The following is a 16395-nucleotide window of genomic DNA, read 5'->3' as shown; positions in this document are numbered from 1 at the left end:
TGTTCCGATGACAAAGAATTAAAATACTGTAACCATACGAGTTAGAAATACACAAAGTGGTTTTAATAGATAAAATACTGTTATAAAGCATTTTAAACTTATTCATGTCAGAAAGCTCCTGATAGCTAATGAAAAGACTACAAAAAACTTACAATAATCACTAAATTAAGTGCAGACAAACAGAGCATTTTCTCTAAAATCTGGAATGCCAACTCTCCCTCTCATTTGATACAGAGCTTGAAGCCCTAGGGGATAGTTTGAGAGCCTATGACCCATCAGGAGTAGTAGTGCTGTTGTACTTCACAGGACAAATGACAGATCTCTCAGCATCTTCAGAATCCTACAAGCCCCGGGAATTGCTTGCACTTGATTTGAAAGACAACACGACAATCCCATCCACATTTTGCAGTCTACTAACTGTAACCCTCTGATCTACAAACCCCATCACTAGTTTTATTCTTCCTTTAATGTATTGAAGTTCTCTTCTTTGATTCGTGGCTTAGGGTTTGAAGCTTATATCACTCATATGTATTTAATAGGAACTTGGAAAGTTTTGTGTGTGTGTGTGTGTGTGTGTGTGTGTGCGCGCGCGCGCGCACGTGCGTGCATGTGCTATATAGCGAAGAGGTCACAAGTCCCAGCATCACAGACACTTTCTGTGCTAGATCTAAAAGTATCAAAGAGCTAGAACCTCGTTTACACCAGCCACCAATATCACAACTTGTTGTATCATATGCAGTTGCTCCCATAAAACCTAAAGACAATCACTCCCATGGTCCATCTACATTGACCAGAGCTGATGGTGCAAAAACCACTGGTATCATTGTGCTTGTCCCACGTGTTCCTTAAAATGGATCCTTTCGGGGGCTGGAGAGATGGCTCAGAGTTTAAGGGCACTGACTGCTCTTCCAGAGGTCCTGAGTTCAATTCCCAGCAACCACATGGTGGCTCACAACCATCTGTAATGGGATCCGATGCCCTCTTCTGGTGTGTCTGAAGACAGCTAACAGTGTACCCATATAAATAAAATAAATAAATAAATTTAAAATAAAAGAGTAATAGTATTAATGTGATTTCTAAAAAAAAAAATAAAAGGATCCTTTCTCATTTTGTAACCCAAAGACTGCATTTTCCAGCATCACACACAAGAACATCAGTATGTTCCTTCCATAGCAACTAGAAAAGTTAACTCTCTGCTTTCTGAAGCTTCAAAATCACGAGTATTTCCACAACACCTGCCATCACCCATTCCTGTCTTGTGGAACCTGGAGACAGTTCTACAGATCATGCATCATAAGGACCATGACTGCTGCCATCACATATCAAAGGGTCACAGTATTTGATTCTGTAGGGTCTGAGGACATGTACACTTAGAGATCTACATGATCTGAGAAGATGAAGCACTTCATGAGTCACTTGAATCTAGACGATCAAGGCACTCATCAGCTCTTTGATATTGGTTACACCTAAAGAAATTACATGGACATTGAACTTTTAAAGTTATCTGAACTCAGGCAAAGGATCGACTGATAGCATACTTCTTATTTTAGTGGAAACATTATTATCATATGGAAAATATTCAATAGAATACGTTTTTTATTATATTTGCAGACTTCGCTGTAGGGACCTAAGGATCACAAAAAGCCAAGGAACTGTGGCTTGAATACCTTCAATAAGAAGAGATTGTTTATCTAGGAATAGATCCCAATTAGAAGGAAATCTATAAACTGCCTGAAACACTCAAATAAGAAAGTTAAAGAATCTCAATAAAATATAAGAGGATGTGGATAGATAACACAATTAAAGAAGAAAAGAAATCATATCACGTTATCAAAAAGCTTAGGAGTTTTAAGATTTCTTCTGAGAGAAATTTCTGTAGAGAGCAACATAAAAATAAATCTTTAAACGTGGAAGACAGAATAAAAACAACAGAAAAAACAAAAGAAATAAAAAGGACAAATAAAGTATAAAGAAATATTAAAATATTCAACATACCATTAAGAAAACAATTAGTTATATTACAGAAATTCTAGGAGAACACATATACAGAAAGCATGAAGACACAATTTAATAATATGAAGGCTAAAGGGTATCCATATCTTCAAATTTGGACTCAGGCAACCAGATACAAGAAGCTAACGGACCCTGACTAGACTCATTCAAAAAAGAGCCTCTCCTGTATAGTTCTGTATGCAGAATGTGAAAGTACAAGACACATAGAATTTTAAAAAAAGTGCAAGAAAAAATGTTACATAGAAGCTGAAACCAGATTAGGCCAACAGCAGATTTTCCAAAAAGATTCATATATGCCAGAAGAAAAATGAATAAAATATTAAAACCCTGAGAGAAAAAAAAAACCAGCCAGCCAAGACTAGTATCCATCAAATCTATCACATGTAAATGAAGGAGAAATGAGTCTTTTCTAGAAAAGCAAAAACTAGCAGAATTTACCAGTGCCATACCAGAGTCCTTCACAGGAAGCAGGGCTAGAAGCCACTGTTCTTAAAATGTACCACTGTACAGATTCATAGGCAGAAGAAACACATACAAAAGGAAGAGAACAAAGCCTTGAGGAAATTGTAAAGCACCAAAGTACAAGATAATTAATCTAAGAAGACTTGAAGACATTCTAGTTAATTAGAGACTTTAACTTTTTCTTTTCACATCAGGGAAATAATTGAAACAGAAATCAGCAAGTAAGAATGAGAGTTAAATCATGCAATAGAATAAATGGACCTAACACATATTTAGGAAACATTTCATCCAACAACAGCAGACTCTACATTTTCTTCCTTGGGACACAAAACATTCTTCAGGATAGGTCATATATTAGGTTACAAATCTAATATCAATATTTCTTTTAAAAAATCATATCATATGTCTTTGCAGAGCTCAGTTACATTGTTTTTAAGGAGCCATATTATTGTATGTTAATATTAAGACTTCATACCTTACAATAAAATGTTACTGTTTCCTAGGCCTAATGTGTCCGGAAAACCATGTTTTCAACCTACACTGAATTTGTAATACATGATGTATATCCTTTCCTTTGCTGGACTGAACTTGTGATGCATGGTTGCTTTTTTGCATTATGGCAATATGTCCTCCCAGAAATCTTGATGACTTCACATGATGATTCCATGTGATGCATTCCTGCACTTATTGTTATCACCTCCTGTCTAACAGCCGATTATTTCCACAGTTCTTTTCTATAAACCCTAATCTTTCCCCATAAAAGAGTCCTCAAAAGCCAATGAGTTGTTGCTCTCTGGAATCCTGATTTAGGGTGAGGCAACCATCTGGACAGTCCCTTATCTGCTTCTGAATAAATTTTGCTTAATCAGACAGTTGTGAAAATGTTCCACTTCCTCAGGTCTAACAAAGATCATATGTTAGACTACAAGTAAAATAGTAATCCATTCTTTTAAAAGGAATCATCGTGTCTTTGTAGAGCACAATGAAATTAAGTTAGAAACCAGTAGAGAGCAATAGGTACCACAACCTATGAGAAACATTTTTATTAGTTCTTTGTTTATAATAATAATGAATGCACTAAGAGTAAATCGAAGAAATTTTTATAGACAACCTAATAATATACCTCAAAGACTTCAAACAACAAAATGAAAAGCAAAATTTTAGTAGAAAACAAACTTTAGAGCAAAAATAAATGAAACTATAAACAAAACATCAAGTAAATGAGTTAATGTTTTGAAAATATAAACAAATTTGACAAATGTTATATTAGAGAAAAAGAGAAAAGAGCTAATCTCTTAAATCAGAAATATAAAATAAATGAAAAATTATATTCTACTATTATATATAATTTATATATTTATATACAACATTTTACATATAATATAATTGTAAGTATAAGGAAATATATAAAAGGAAACACTATAACTGATACCACAGAACTATGTAGAAGCACAAGAAACTTCAATGAACATCTACATACAAATAACTGGCTCTACAAAAGGAAATGTTTCAAAAGGGATGCATCTGAGATCATCAAACTAATTCAAAGGAGTCCAGTAAAAAGTCTGTGTACTGTCAGATTCCACTTAGATGAAATGCCTATGAAAGCCAATTTTATTAGACAGAAGCGAGATCAATGGCTAGCAGCAGCTAGTGCTGATAAATACAGAATTTCTTTTGAAGTAATGAAATCTGACCTAGATAACCATGGCAAACAATATGCATTTTGATTATGTTAGATAGATAGATAGATAGATAGATAGATAGATAGATAGATAGATAGATAGACAGACAGACTTGTGCTTTTAAAAGTGACTATGATAAATAACCCATTAGATTTATTTATATTTATTTTATGGATGTTGATGCTTCGTATGCGTCTATATCTGTGTACCATGTTCATGTCTTGTGTCCAAGGGGACTAGAAAAGGGTGATGATTCCTAAACACGTGGAGTTACAGATTAATATTAACCATATGGATACTGGAGATCAAACCAGGGGTCTTCTAGAAGAGCATCTGATGCACTTGACCAATGAGTCATCTCTCCACTCTCCCCTGCTAATAATATTTATTTATTAATCTGAATCAATCCAATTAGACAATCAGATCCATCTATTGATCATCTGTGTATCTATCAATCAACTATCTTTCTATCTATCAATCAACTATCTTTCTATCTATCTATCTATCTATCTATCTATCTATCTATCTATCATCCATTTGTTTTTTTTTTTCCTTTTTGTTTGGAGCTGGGGACCGAACCCAGGGCCTGCGTTTGCTAGGCAAGCGCTCTACCACTGAGCTAAATCCCCAACCCCCATTTGTTTTTTTTTGTTTTTTTTTTTTTTGAGACATGGTTTTTCTGTGTTGCCCTGGCCTTCCTGGAATTCACTCTGTAGAGCAGACTTGCCTCAAATTGAGAAAAATTCTCCTGCCTCTGCTTTCCAAGTCCTAAAATCCTGGGTAACTCGATTACAGATGGATGCTATCCATGTGGGTGCTGGGAATCAAACCTGGGGCCATAGGGAAGAATAGTCAGTGCACTTGATCATTGAGCCATCTCTCCATTTAGCCTCCTATCCAAATAATATAAAATACAAACAAAAATTAATTTCTAACTAGCAATTGAAGACATGTGAATTAAAATAAATAGTGGAGGCTAGGAAGATGACTCAACAGTTAAGAACACCATCTGATCTTGCAGAGGACTGAGGTTTGGTTCCGAGCAACAGTTCATTTGACTTACAGCCTGGACCTCCAGTTCCAGGGGACACAATCCCACATCTGATATCTACAGGTACCCAGAAGCACTTGCACTACTCACACACAGAACATACAAATAAACATGAATGAAAAGAAAGGTGATGTGAGCATCTTTCTTTTTTGAGAATTTGCATTAAGTAATTTGCATAGGAAGAGACCCAAGTCACAGCAAACAGTTACTGACATCCCCCTCAGAAGCAAATCCTAAAATCTGTCAAGCTTTTTGTATGCTCAGAGTGACTAAATGTACCCTTCAATCCTGTTGGTAGTAGCAATTCTGTGTGACTTTCTCTTCTCTTTTCCTCAGATTAATAGAAACCATCTTTATGATCATATTGCTAAGGCTTTCTCCCATGCCTTCTCAGTCTGTCATTGAGGAAAAGTTGTACCTCCTCACTGGGAAGAGTGTCAGCACTGCTCTGGTTTCTTACTGAATGTATTGAGATAACCTATTTCATATTTTCACGAAAAGATGTTCCATGAATCTATTAAATAAACCTTTCATTTAATTTCCAACATTCTCTTCTTTCCTCTCTCCCTCCCCTACTTCTTTCCATATTTTCTTTGCATATGTTGCTTTACTCATTAACTGGTATTGAAATACTACAATTTATTTTTGTGCACACATAAAGGGATCAAATTAATTATATCCTCTTGTGAAAAAGATCAATTTAATGTACTTAATATTCAGATATCATGGAAATAAAATGTGGAAACTACTGTTTAGTGGGCACCCTTTTCTCTGTCAGTTAGCAAACAGCAAACTTTGTGTGCCAGGTTTCAGTAACCACTTATCATTTTCTAAACCTCTTCAAGAGGCAAACCATTTTCCCAAGATATCAGTGCAGAGGGACCTTAAACAATGTTTTATGAACATTTGGAAGGGACTTTGTCACACAAGGCTTCAGTCTGACTAAAAAGGTAAGATTATTTATTAAGTCAACCTTACACAATAATTTTTACATGTTAGTTTATTGTCTAGGTGGAAACCCCTCCCCCACCGCAAATGTCTTCAGCAACAAACTCCTGGAACAAAGTAGTGATTTTTAAAAAGAATGCAAGATACAAGATTAACAAACAAAAATCAAATGTCTGTGTAAGTACAGGCAATGAATAATTACAATTTGAAATGAAAGCAAGCATTATTTAGAGTCCTACTAATGTGTGGACTATGGCAGGATAAGTCTACCAGTTATAGATGGCATCTATATGTGGATGAATACAGAACCCTGATGGGAGAAATCAAAGGAAGGTACAGTCACCTACAGAGACATCTCACGGCAATGGTTAAGAAACTCTGTTTTAAAGATACAGCTTTGTAGGCCTCAGCAAATAAAATGTGTAGATGACAATAAGATATTGCATACATTATAAGGAAGAAATTGACTCACATATCTAAGTGAAAAAAAATCAACTATAAAAGCTTAACATAAGAACAGGATTTCAGCTGATTACCATTCCAAGAAAAACTCGAAGGATAGTAAATAGATCAGTGGACACTAAAGATTCAGGACAGGGTGAAATATAGGTTGGTTGAACATGGAGTGGGGAAGGGGACAGCAGTGAATCCATGGTGTGTGATATTATGCAGAAATGGCCCACTCAAAGAATTGCATAACACGAAAAATAAAATATAAAATCAGTACATCAGTTTTGGTTTATCTATTGTAACACATCCATTACATTATAATGCCTGTAACTGCAATGAGTAAGGAGGACAGGGAAGTTTTGTACCTTTCCCTCAAATGTCCCATACTGAAAATCTTCTTCAATATATAAAATCCATTATTTAGGAAGTAATCTATTCATACCAAGTAAGCATTAACTTAGAGAAAAATTATATGCTGTACACAGTAAAAACTCTATACATGGATGTATATGCAACTATACACATTAAGATAAAATAGTTATATGTTGCTTTTCACCACAATTTTCAGATATTATACTCGGTTGTTTTTTGTCTCCTAATGTAAAGCACATCCTAGGATGAATAGGATAAACAGGAGGCAAACAAATATAGGGAGTGATGATGGGTTCCACTTATTTGGAAGAAAATGGAACCAGGACCCAAACAGATAGCATTAGACTCTGTCCAGGAACGATGTGCTCCTAGAGGACAGAGTGATGGCGCCCATGAGGGGGCAGAGATTCTTGTTTACTACATTCTAGTCCATATCTGCCTCCTTTGTCAGAAGGCACAATGGGTGTATGACAGCAGAACTGCAGGTCAGAAGCATATTTCATATATTCCCAGGAAGTGAGGATGTAAGAAACCCAAACAACACGTACCAGTTGATTGATGCTGATCATCAGCACACTCCCAAAGGCTTTACCGTCCTTGTCTTTAATGTGACAGTCAGACGATGTGACCGGCAGCAGCACAAGGATCAGGGGAGGAATTCCAAAGATATATCTAAAAGAAACTGAACCCAACAATTAATGAGCACACACTGGATGGCTCAGAATGCTGCATGAGGTTATGTCTTACAGTGGGACTGAACACCTATGTCTACAGCCTTAAGAATACCTCTTGGTTCCGGCATGGCACAGAAAGAGCTGCAAACATCGCTGAAAGAAAACATATTTACAGCAAGGTTTCTTAAAGTCATATCTTATTTGACATGTATGAAAGATGTCATGTGAATGTTTAGTTACACAGAAACCATAGAACCCGTGAAGGCAAATCCAGTCCTTTTCTGGAAGAGCAATGGGAAGCGAAGTGACTTCTTTGATGCTTGTACCATGGTGATTCTTTGTAATGATGGACTTCACAGAGTTTTATCTTCCCTTAATCTGAACATGTTAAATCATGTTTGAAAACTCTTTTCCTTATGTCATTATTTTGTGTATCCATTTTCCCAAAACCTAGATTCTGTTCAAGTATATCCGTATAGTTCTCTTTAAATTCCTTCCATGTTAGGAAAAGCTCAAACTGTATGCAGAACATGACCACTCAGCTGATGGCTTATGACTACATTTGGTAAGTCACGCCAATCAGAGTAAAATGTTCAATTAAAAGGAAGGGAATTCTAAATGGAATCACTTGGAGTAAATAATTATGATGGAAACCACTGGTATGTAAAAACATTAAGACCACCTATTCATGAGTCTACATATCTTGCTTTCATTTTTTCCATGAACTCTGTTGTCTTAATAATATACTTATCATGATTTTTCCAAATTAACAGTATATCCTAGTGTTCAGCATTTTATATGCATCTTATTTATTTAAGAGTTTAAAAAAATAAAAAAGAAGACTTTAAACAATATTTCTCTAAACCCAAGGAATTGATATTGGAAACAACCTAAAGACTCTAAAGGATATCATAAGGATCTATTATACTACTATCCATGGTATTAAAAGGACAGGAATATCCACCATAAGTCGTCATCTTAGTGACCATGCTTTTATAAGTTGGGTTGACAGAAATTATAGAATCTCACAGAGCTTCAACCATAGACAAAGAACTACAGGCGACTAAGTCATGCTAAACCCCAGAAAGAGCCACCACTCCTTTCCTCTCAGTTTTTGACCATGAATGGACAACATCCCAGCTCCTAACTGCCATATCACCATTCCTCACCTAAACTCTATAAACTCCCCTTGCTTTTTAGCCCAGATGCATGACTTGACTGGCCTCTACTTGTAAGGTCGGTGAACCCACGTGAGAGCTGCCTTCTAATAAACCTGCCTTTATCAACTTTTAATCTGTTCTAATCTGACCTATATGTGCCTCACAGATGGAGAGAAAATTCCTGTCATCTTGGTTCTGAAACCTGGGAGGAGTTGAGCCCCCAGCCCAGTAGGCCGGGCCTCCAGTTGCATGGAGTCTGCTCCTTCCCCCAAAACCTCCTCTCTTTATCTAAAGTGATCACCTTTGGACTTAATGGGATACCCTGCCAAGCCTTTGGATTCAGTTACCCTTAACAAGGTTTCTCTACCCCTCCCCCATTGTTTGACCTCAGGCTACCACATGGGATGCTGTATCATGGGTCTCCACAAGGCTGGGAGATAGGCAACACCAAGTCTAAACCTGGTCATCAGTCACCCCCCGGGGTGCCCGCTACAAAATTTGTCCAAATTAGGACTGCCTCAGGCTTTGAGCCCTGGCTTCAGTAAATGGCCACCAGAGAACATTCTTTTTTTTTTCTTTTTTTTTTAATTTATTTAATATGTAATAATAATTCTTTGGTTTCTGGGCAAACATCCCCCTCCCCCCTCCCCTTCCTTATGGGTGTTCCCCTCCCAACCATATCCCCATTGCCGCCCTCCCCCCAACAGTCTAGTTCACTGGGGGTTCAGTCTTAGCAGGACCCAGGGCTTCCCCTTCCACTGGTGCTCTTACTAGGATATTCATTGCTACCTATGGGGTCAGAGTCCAGGGTCAGTCCATGTATAGTCTTTAGGTAGTGGCTTAGTCCCTGGAAGCTCTGGTTGCTTGGCATTGTTGTACATAGAGAGCATTCTTGATGTTACCATACTGAACAATCTTAAATTTTCTGCTGATATGTGGGCAAATGGTCTGAATCCTTTCTGTCCCGGTTTGTTGGGAACCAAACCCTTGTCCCTCACTCTGAAGTCAATATTCTAAGGCTCAGGTCCTACTAGCAAGAATGGTCACTCCTACAGACCCCTTGCCTCCCATTGCCAGAGCCCTGCCTCTCTCCCACTTCTTCCCTTTGACACACTCATCCTTTTCTAGCTGCAATGGTTGCTCCAAACCAGGCTGCTAATCTAATCTTCCAAAAGTATGTATGGCTCACTACCTGTCTGGGGATTTGATTCTAAATTTCGAAGTCCTGTTTTTTAGCCTCCACATGGCCCTGGCTCTTTGTACCCCATGCCCCTCCTTTCAGTTTGCATGAGTTCAGGTAAAGCTCTAGTAGCTGTCCATCCTCCTGGTAACCCAGCTTTTTTCCTTGACAATCAGGCAACACCCTCCCATGTCAAACCTAATGTCCAGCCTGGCCTGGCAAGACGGTCTCAATGCTCCTGTACTGAGCACGTCAACTTCTTCAACACCCCTTAACATTTGGTCACTTTTATTTCTCCGGGAACTATAGCTTCCTTAAACCTATGCCTGGGCCACAGTGACTCTTTTTCCCTTAGGCCCTTCATGAAGGGCTACTGGGACATTTTCCAAACTTATTAAGCCTTTTCTGTCCTAACACTGTTTAAACATAAAATACAATACTTACTATAAGCTCTTTAACATTATTAAGACATACAAATTATCAGTTACCTCATAATCATATTCTTTAATATATTCATAACTATACATATAATCATTATTAACTACCAAAATAAGCTTTATTTAACCTCCTATATATTTTCAAAGTTAAACAAAAACTAAATAGTCAAAAAACCCAAATGTTTGTCTATTTAAATATCCTTTAAATACACAAATGCTCCTCAGACACTTCAGAGAGCTATAGAATATGACATTTAAAATGTTTAATAAAAAGACTTTTCATAATAGAGAGACACTGGCTCTTGACAGCACCTATGATCTCTTCCAAAGAACAGGGCTACAGAAGAACCTCTCCCTCAAGCTTGCTTTAAATGTGACATAGATAGTAGGCTATAAAGTGTCCTATATGTCGACTATTGACAACACATTTTCCAAATGTGGACAGGTAGCACACTGGGAAGTTGACTGACTCATTTGCCTAGACAAGGTAAGACAGTCTTTTTCTCATAGTCCTGCTTCACAAAATAAAAATCTGTCAAATATTCTGGGCCAGAGGACCAAAATGGATGCCCCAATGACCACAGAGAAACCTTGGATGACTGACTGTCCACATAGCCCAGTAAGTCGGTGTCATTTTTTAATAGAGTCAGAACCTGCTTGCTCTTACAATTCCACCTTACTCAGATAAAATTGATCCTTCTTGGGATTCTGATGGGTTTGAGGACCACTTTAATGGCAGAAACCAAGGCTTCAGCTGTCTTCTCAATTCTCTTCATGTATGACAATCAGGCCTTGGCCTCACTCTCCGAGAGCTGCCACTACTATGTCTTGACACAATTTATCTCAAATATTTGATATAAAATTTCAACATTCCTTTATCTAAAGGAACTCACTTTGCAATGACTGCTCTCAATGACCAGACACCTAAGATTCATGGCAAATAGCTGGATAAAAAGATACAAAATTCAGAGGGGATCTGAGGAAAGAAAAGTTTAAATTCTAAGGATCTAAAAAAGTTGTTTTACAGTCTAAAAGATGTTTTAAGGTTAATAAATGCAAGTTATAAAGGTTAAAAGACAAAAGGGCTTCCCCTTTCTATGTTACTATTGTATTGACTTCAAAGTTCAAAGGCTTAATAGTAATCAAATTTTAATTGTTTCCCAAGCTTCTACTATGACAAAAACGTATGTCTACTACCTAGCGTATCTGAACACCCCCCCTCGTAAACTTATTCTACAGGCTTCAGTGGCCCTAAAAACTGTCCTGATAAGGGTGACATCTGCATGTTCCTGTTACTATTACATCAATGAGTACGGTCTGCTGGAGACCTGGACCAAGTCACTCCACAAACTGCCAAAAAACTACCCCAATACAACCAGGACACATCTCCAGTCCCTTCTTTGGGATCTTACTCTTCACATGGCTAGCCTCATTCTTCCTAGCATCTTGCCACCTCCTCTTCACCCAGGAATGGATTCATAACATTTTCTGAGTAACAATCAACCAATGCTCCCAAACCTTGTCTCCCACCTGCTCCCAACTCTGTCACCCGATACGGTCCAACCCTCTAGGGAGAAAGTAGCGGGATCTGAATCAGAGCCCCTATACCCAAAGAGGTTGGGTGTTAGGCTGGAACCCCTACTCATCTCCTGCACAAGTAGGAAACCTGCTTGGAAGCTGCTCTCCTTTTTCCAACCCTGCCTACACATGGACACCCCCTGCCCCCCGTACCCTTTGGGAAAAAACTCTAGGCTAACACATCATCACTCCTCATCCCTGAGTTTCCTGCAACACACCCAAGAATGCCTACCCAGGAGCTCGTTTTTTGACCATGTGTGCACACAGTCCCAACTCCTTGCTGGCACATCGTCATTCCCCGCCTAAGCTCTACAAAACCCACTTGCTTTACCTGGATGTGCGACTTTACTGGCCTCCACCTGTGAGATATGGTGAACCCACCAGTCAGCTGACTCCTAAGAAACCTGCCTTCATCTACTTTTAATCTGGTCTGATCTGGCCTATATCTGCTTCAGGAGGGGGAGAAAATGCCAATCACTTTTAAATACCCGTAATCAGTTGATAACATCTTGCCTGCTGCTATTCTTTTTGAAAGGCACTTTTTCAGAACACCACTCATCTAGTACTACCCTATGACTGTCTTTCACCTGGGATACACAGTTTCAGTTGTACCATAGCCATCTAAATTTCTATAGCGACACACTTTTTATTTCATCTGTTGCCTTATGGGTCTCTCAAAGTTATGGTTTGGGGGAACCAGACAAACAAAAGAGATAGTGGGTGTGACTTCAAGTCAAAGAAGAAAGTGATGTGTCATTAGTGAAGAGATTAATTTACATCTGTATCTAAAAATCATTTCAAAGGCCCACTTTCTATGTTTTAATGAGTCCATCTGTTTTACTTTCTAAGAGTGCCAGTTGTCTTCTTCTTGCTAGTTTTCAGATTCATGTGAACTTACAACTCACTGGGCAGCATTTTTTTAGTGCTTCAGACAGTTGCATTGATGGGATAGTCTTTGCATGCGTGTGCTATGTGACATTTTCAACTGTAAACTATTCTTACAATATAACCCTTCATCTGTAGACTATTTTAATTAAGTAAGGTAGCTGCTAACAGACCAGAGCAGTAGAACACATATTTTAATATTTACATATATATTAAACAAGGAGAGTTTACAGTATAGAGAATTGAGGATTTTATGTGACTGACTAAACAGCTGTGTTTCATTTCAGCTTCCTGTACCTGATCTCTAAAGTGAAAACCTTCAAGGATCTCTTAATGTATAAATCCTATCTCATGGGTTCCTGGATCTACCATCAGTAGTGTGTATTTTGTTCCGTGATTACAGTTATTTCTTTCACATACAAGCACAGTAGCAGACTAAGATTCTTCTGGTTTGAAGGTTTACTTAACATTGTTGTTCCAGTGGCATCAGAATTCAGCATTTAGCATGTTTTGCTACTTTTGTTTTATAGTACACTCTTCAGGCTACCCTGAACTTTTCATTAGGTCACAGATAAGACAAACTGCAGAAGCATTACAAGACAAGTGTTGGCTTGTAGTACTGTCTTTAAGTCTCTCAAAGGGTTTGAAACTGGAGAATTTGTTTTCAGTGGGGAATTTGGTTAAACCAGAATGATAGCTGTCTAAAAATTCTTGTTGGTTTTTAATGTAAGCCAAATAATACAGTTCAATCTTCAACTGCTTAAGTTATGAGGTCAAAGTGGACATAATAAAATTGTCTCCCCCAGTTCATCATATCCAGTCATTTATCAGTTTCTTTTAATTTTTGAGATTCTATCTATCTATCTATCTATCTATCTATCTATCTATCTATCTATCTATCTTCCTAAGTATATAAATACAGTTTGCTCAGTCAGTATGATCTTACTTGTATATATGTTTTCAGGCCAACTATTTGGATAAACCATCTCTGTGCTCCTCTCTGGGAATGGCAATCTCTCTCACCCTCAGCATTTCTTAGTTGCCTGTAATCCTTTGTCTAGGGTTGAGGCCTTGGGGACTTTCCTCATCTTCTTTAAGAAGTCTTCCTTCAGTGACCTTTCCTAAGTCTATTTCAACTGATTATTCAATTCTATGGCCACTTCATGATGCATACGCAGGTCACTCACAGTTTATAGTAGAAACTCTGGAGCCCAAAGAACAATTATCCAAAACAGTGTTTCTAGGGAAGGCAGGAGTCACATCTGAAGCTCTGGTTGAGGTGTCTAGGGAATCAGCTGTTAGCTACTGAATTACACTTCCTACAACAGAACTGCATGCACAGATAGTGAGAGGAAGTACAAAAAATTCATTGTTTTCTGCACGAACTTCACCAAGGTGCTTCCTGGCCAGGCTCTGAAACTGTAGCATATGCTCCTCTTTCAAGGGAAAGAGTAAATATTTCAATATATTATAAAGTTATCTGTTAAGAGTCAAGATAACAGCACTTCATACCCCTGGGCTGTGAGATTGGTTTTATGAAAGAACTTTCTAATTTTCTTCAAGAAGTGGACACACTGAGGTGAAATTCTAATTCTCCTTTACAGATCTTCAGTCTTCCTCTGTATTCTCAAGACTGTATATTACTCATTATTTTTCTTTATTAGTATACAAATACAACGTATATTAATTCTTAAACGAGGCAGCACAACTGAGGATCAGAGAGTGAATCCTTGTTTACTTGACGCTCACTCCAACATAACAAGGTGGAAACTAAAGAAGAATACAGCGCACAGCCTTGATGGAGTTTAATGCCTCTAGTGGATTTTGGACAGAAAATGAAAGAAAAAAAAGGCCACTCACTTTAACTCTCAAGAGTTTAATATTTTCGTATATGTATGAGGTCTGACTGGTATGGCTGTCTCTCAGTGGGAAAAGCCTCTTTGTTTAAATGACACCTTTGCTTTCTTTTGTCTTGTTTAACTCTTCAGATTGTAGGTAATCCAAGGATTAAAGTTAGGGTTGAAGCAAAAGGAAGGAATTTCAGAACCCAGCTATTGCAAAGGAAACAGGGATACAGTGTTTCTGATTGTACAGTAAACTCCTGGAGGGGCACCCTGGCAAACGCCTTCCGTCATTTTTGGGGGGCAGTCTCTCAGGTCTCCACACCTTTTATTTGGTTTCTGACAAGTACTCCCTCTTTGGTAGGTTTTGGATTCTCGCGAGTACCTAAGAGTGAGAAAGTAATTGGACCTAAAACAGTGGACAGGAGACCAATACCATGGAGCTGCAAAAGGAAAGGGCCTTAGAGAAGCTCCCTGCTCCTCCTGCACCCTCACAGTTTCTCTTGCTTGAGGAAGTATTTAAAATATCTGCATTTCCTTGGGTAGGTCCTCTCTCACACACTCCACTCTGTTCTCTCCTCCTCTCTTATAGCATTCGTGAGCATTATATTAGTTCTAGCTACAAGTGGATTTCAGCCCCTGTCAATTCTGTTCTGGTCCATTTTAAGTCCTTATTTACTTCAAACTGATGCAAGCTTATTAGGTTTGCTCAGTGGGGGTTAAGAATTTGTACTCATGGGTACTTGTAGCTCTGCCTCCCTTATGTAACAAATATATAGAAGGGAAAAAAATTCTGACCTTTTGCAATCTCAGCCCCAGTACTTGGGTTCCCAGCAAAGAAGGCGACTTACAGCCTGGGTCGGAAACTCCCAGACTTACTGAGGGAAGAAGAGGGGTTTTCCAATGATCTGTCCTTTAGGGTTTAAAAGCACATCCCAGGAGCGATTCTTTCATTCTCTATGAAGTTCTGAGCTGCGAGAGCCCAGCGACTCCCTGAAGCCAGGCAGCCTGTGAGTAACTTTGCACAGCCAGGAAACAGGGAAGGGCTGCTTTGAAGAGGTACTGGCTAGGGACAGTGTGTGGCTGATAGCTACTGGCTACTGAGTCTTAGCTGCAGGGGGCCACCGCGTCCCGGGCTCAGGCTTTGAATCTCTGGGTCTGGGGAATCTAAAAACCGGCTCGGGAACTGCTCCTCCCTGCCCGCCCAGGGTTGTACGCCCAGGTGCCAATGGCTCTGGGCCACCGAGCTCAGCGCGGGTAGTGGCTGACCATGGGAGAGGCCGTGCTCTCAGCCGGTCCAAAGTGCAAGGCCGGGCTATTCCCGGACGTGCGGAGGCGCGGGGGCGGGTGGCAGGTTCTGAAGTGTCCCAGAGTCCCCGGCGCGCTAGGCGCACCTACTTGTGCGCACCAGAGAGCAGCGCTTACCATGGAACATGGTCTGTGGGAGATGGGTGTAGTCATGATGACTGGGACTGCAGCAGGAGCCGGCTCTCGCCACCCATAATCACGCCCAGGACCCTGGTCATCCTCCGAGTAGCCGCAAGCTGGTGCTGGGCAGGGCAGTCCAGGCAGCTGACTCCTCTTACCCACGCGGCGCCTGGTCCATCCATCCCAGGAGGGGCTGCACGCATCATTGGCCACCCAGGCGCTCTGACTTTG

At 39.2% G+C, this 16395-nt stretch overlaps 1 protein-coding gene and 1 long non-coding RNA gene across 5 annotated transcripts in view; one reads left to right on the top strand and one right to left on the bottom strand.

Moving 5' to 3' along the window:
• The window catches only part of Il7 (interleukin 7), a 43760-nt gene extending 27461 nt beyond the window's left edge, over positions 1-16299 (bottom strand). For 2 of the 3 annotated variants that reach the window (XM_063281372.1, XM_006232139.4), the window contains exons 1-2: positions 16162-16299; positions 7530-7663 (exon numbers count right to left, since the gene is read on the bottom strand). In XM_063281372.1, coding sequence (XP_063137442.1) covers positions 7530-7663; positions 16162-16171 — 144 coding nt within the window. In that variant the 5' untranslated portion in view covers positions 16172-16299. The remainder of the gene's footprint in view (positions 1-7529; positions 7664-16161) is intronic. The other variant, NM_013110.3, reaches the window with a different exon arrangement.
• LOC120100774 (uncharacterized) overlaps positions 7658-16395 on the top strand; it is a 30510-nt gene continuing 21772 nt past the window's right edge. The window contains exon 1 of one of the 2 annotated variants that reach the window (XR_010064182.1): positions 7658-15746. This is a non-coding gene — a long non-coding RNA (uncharacterized LOC120100774). The remainder of the gene's footprint in view (positions 15747-16395) is intronic. The other variant, XR_005500798.2, reaches the window with a different exon arrangement.

The sequence above is a fragment of the Rattus norvegicus genome, chromosome 2 (genome assembly GCF_036323735.1).
Source record: "Rattus norvegicus strain BN/NHsdMcwi chromosome 2, GRCr8, whole genome shotgun sequence".
Taxonomy (NCBI): Eukaryota; Metazoa; Chordata; class Mammalia; order Rodentia; family Muridae; genus Rattus; species Rattus norvegicus.
This window is presented reverse-complemented; position numbering and strand designations above follow the sequence as displayed.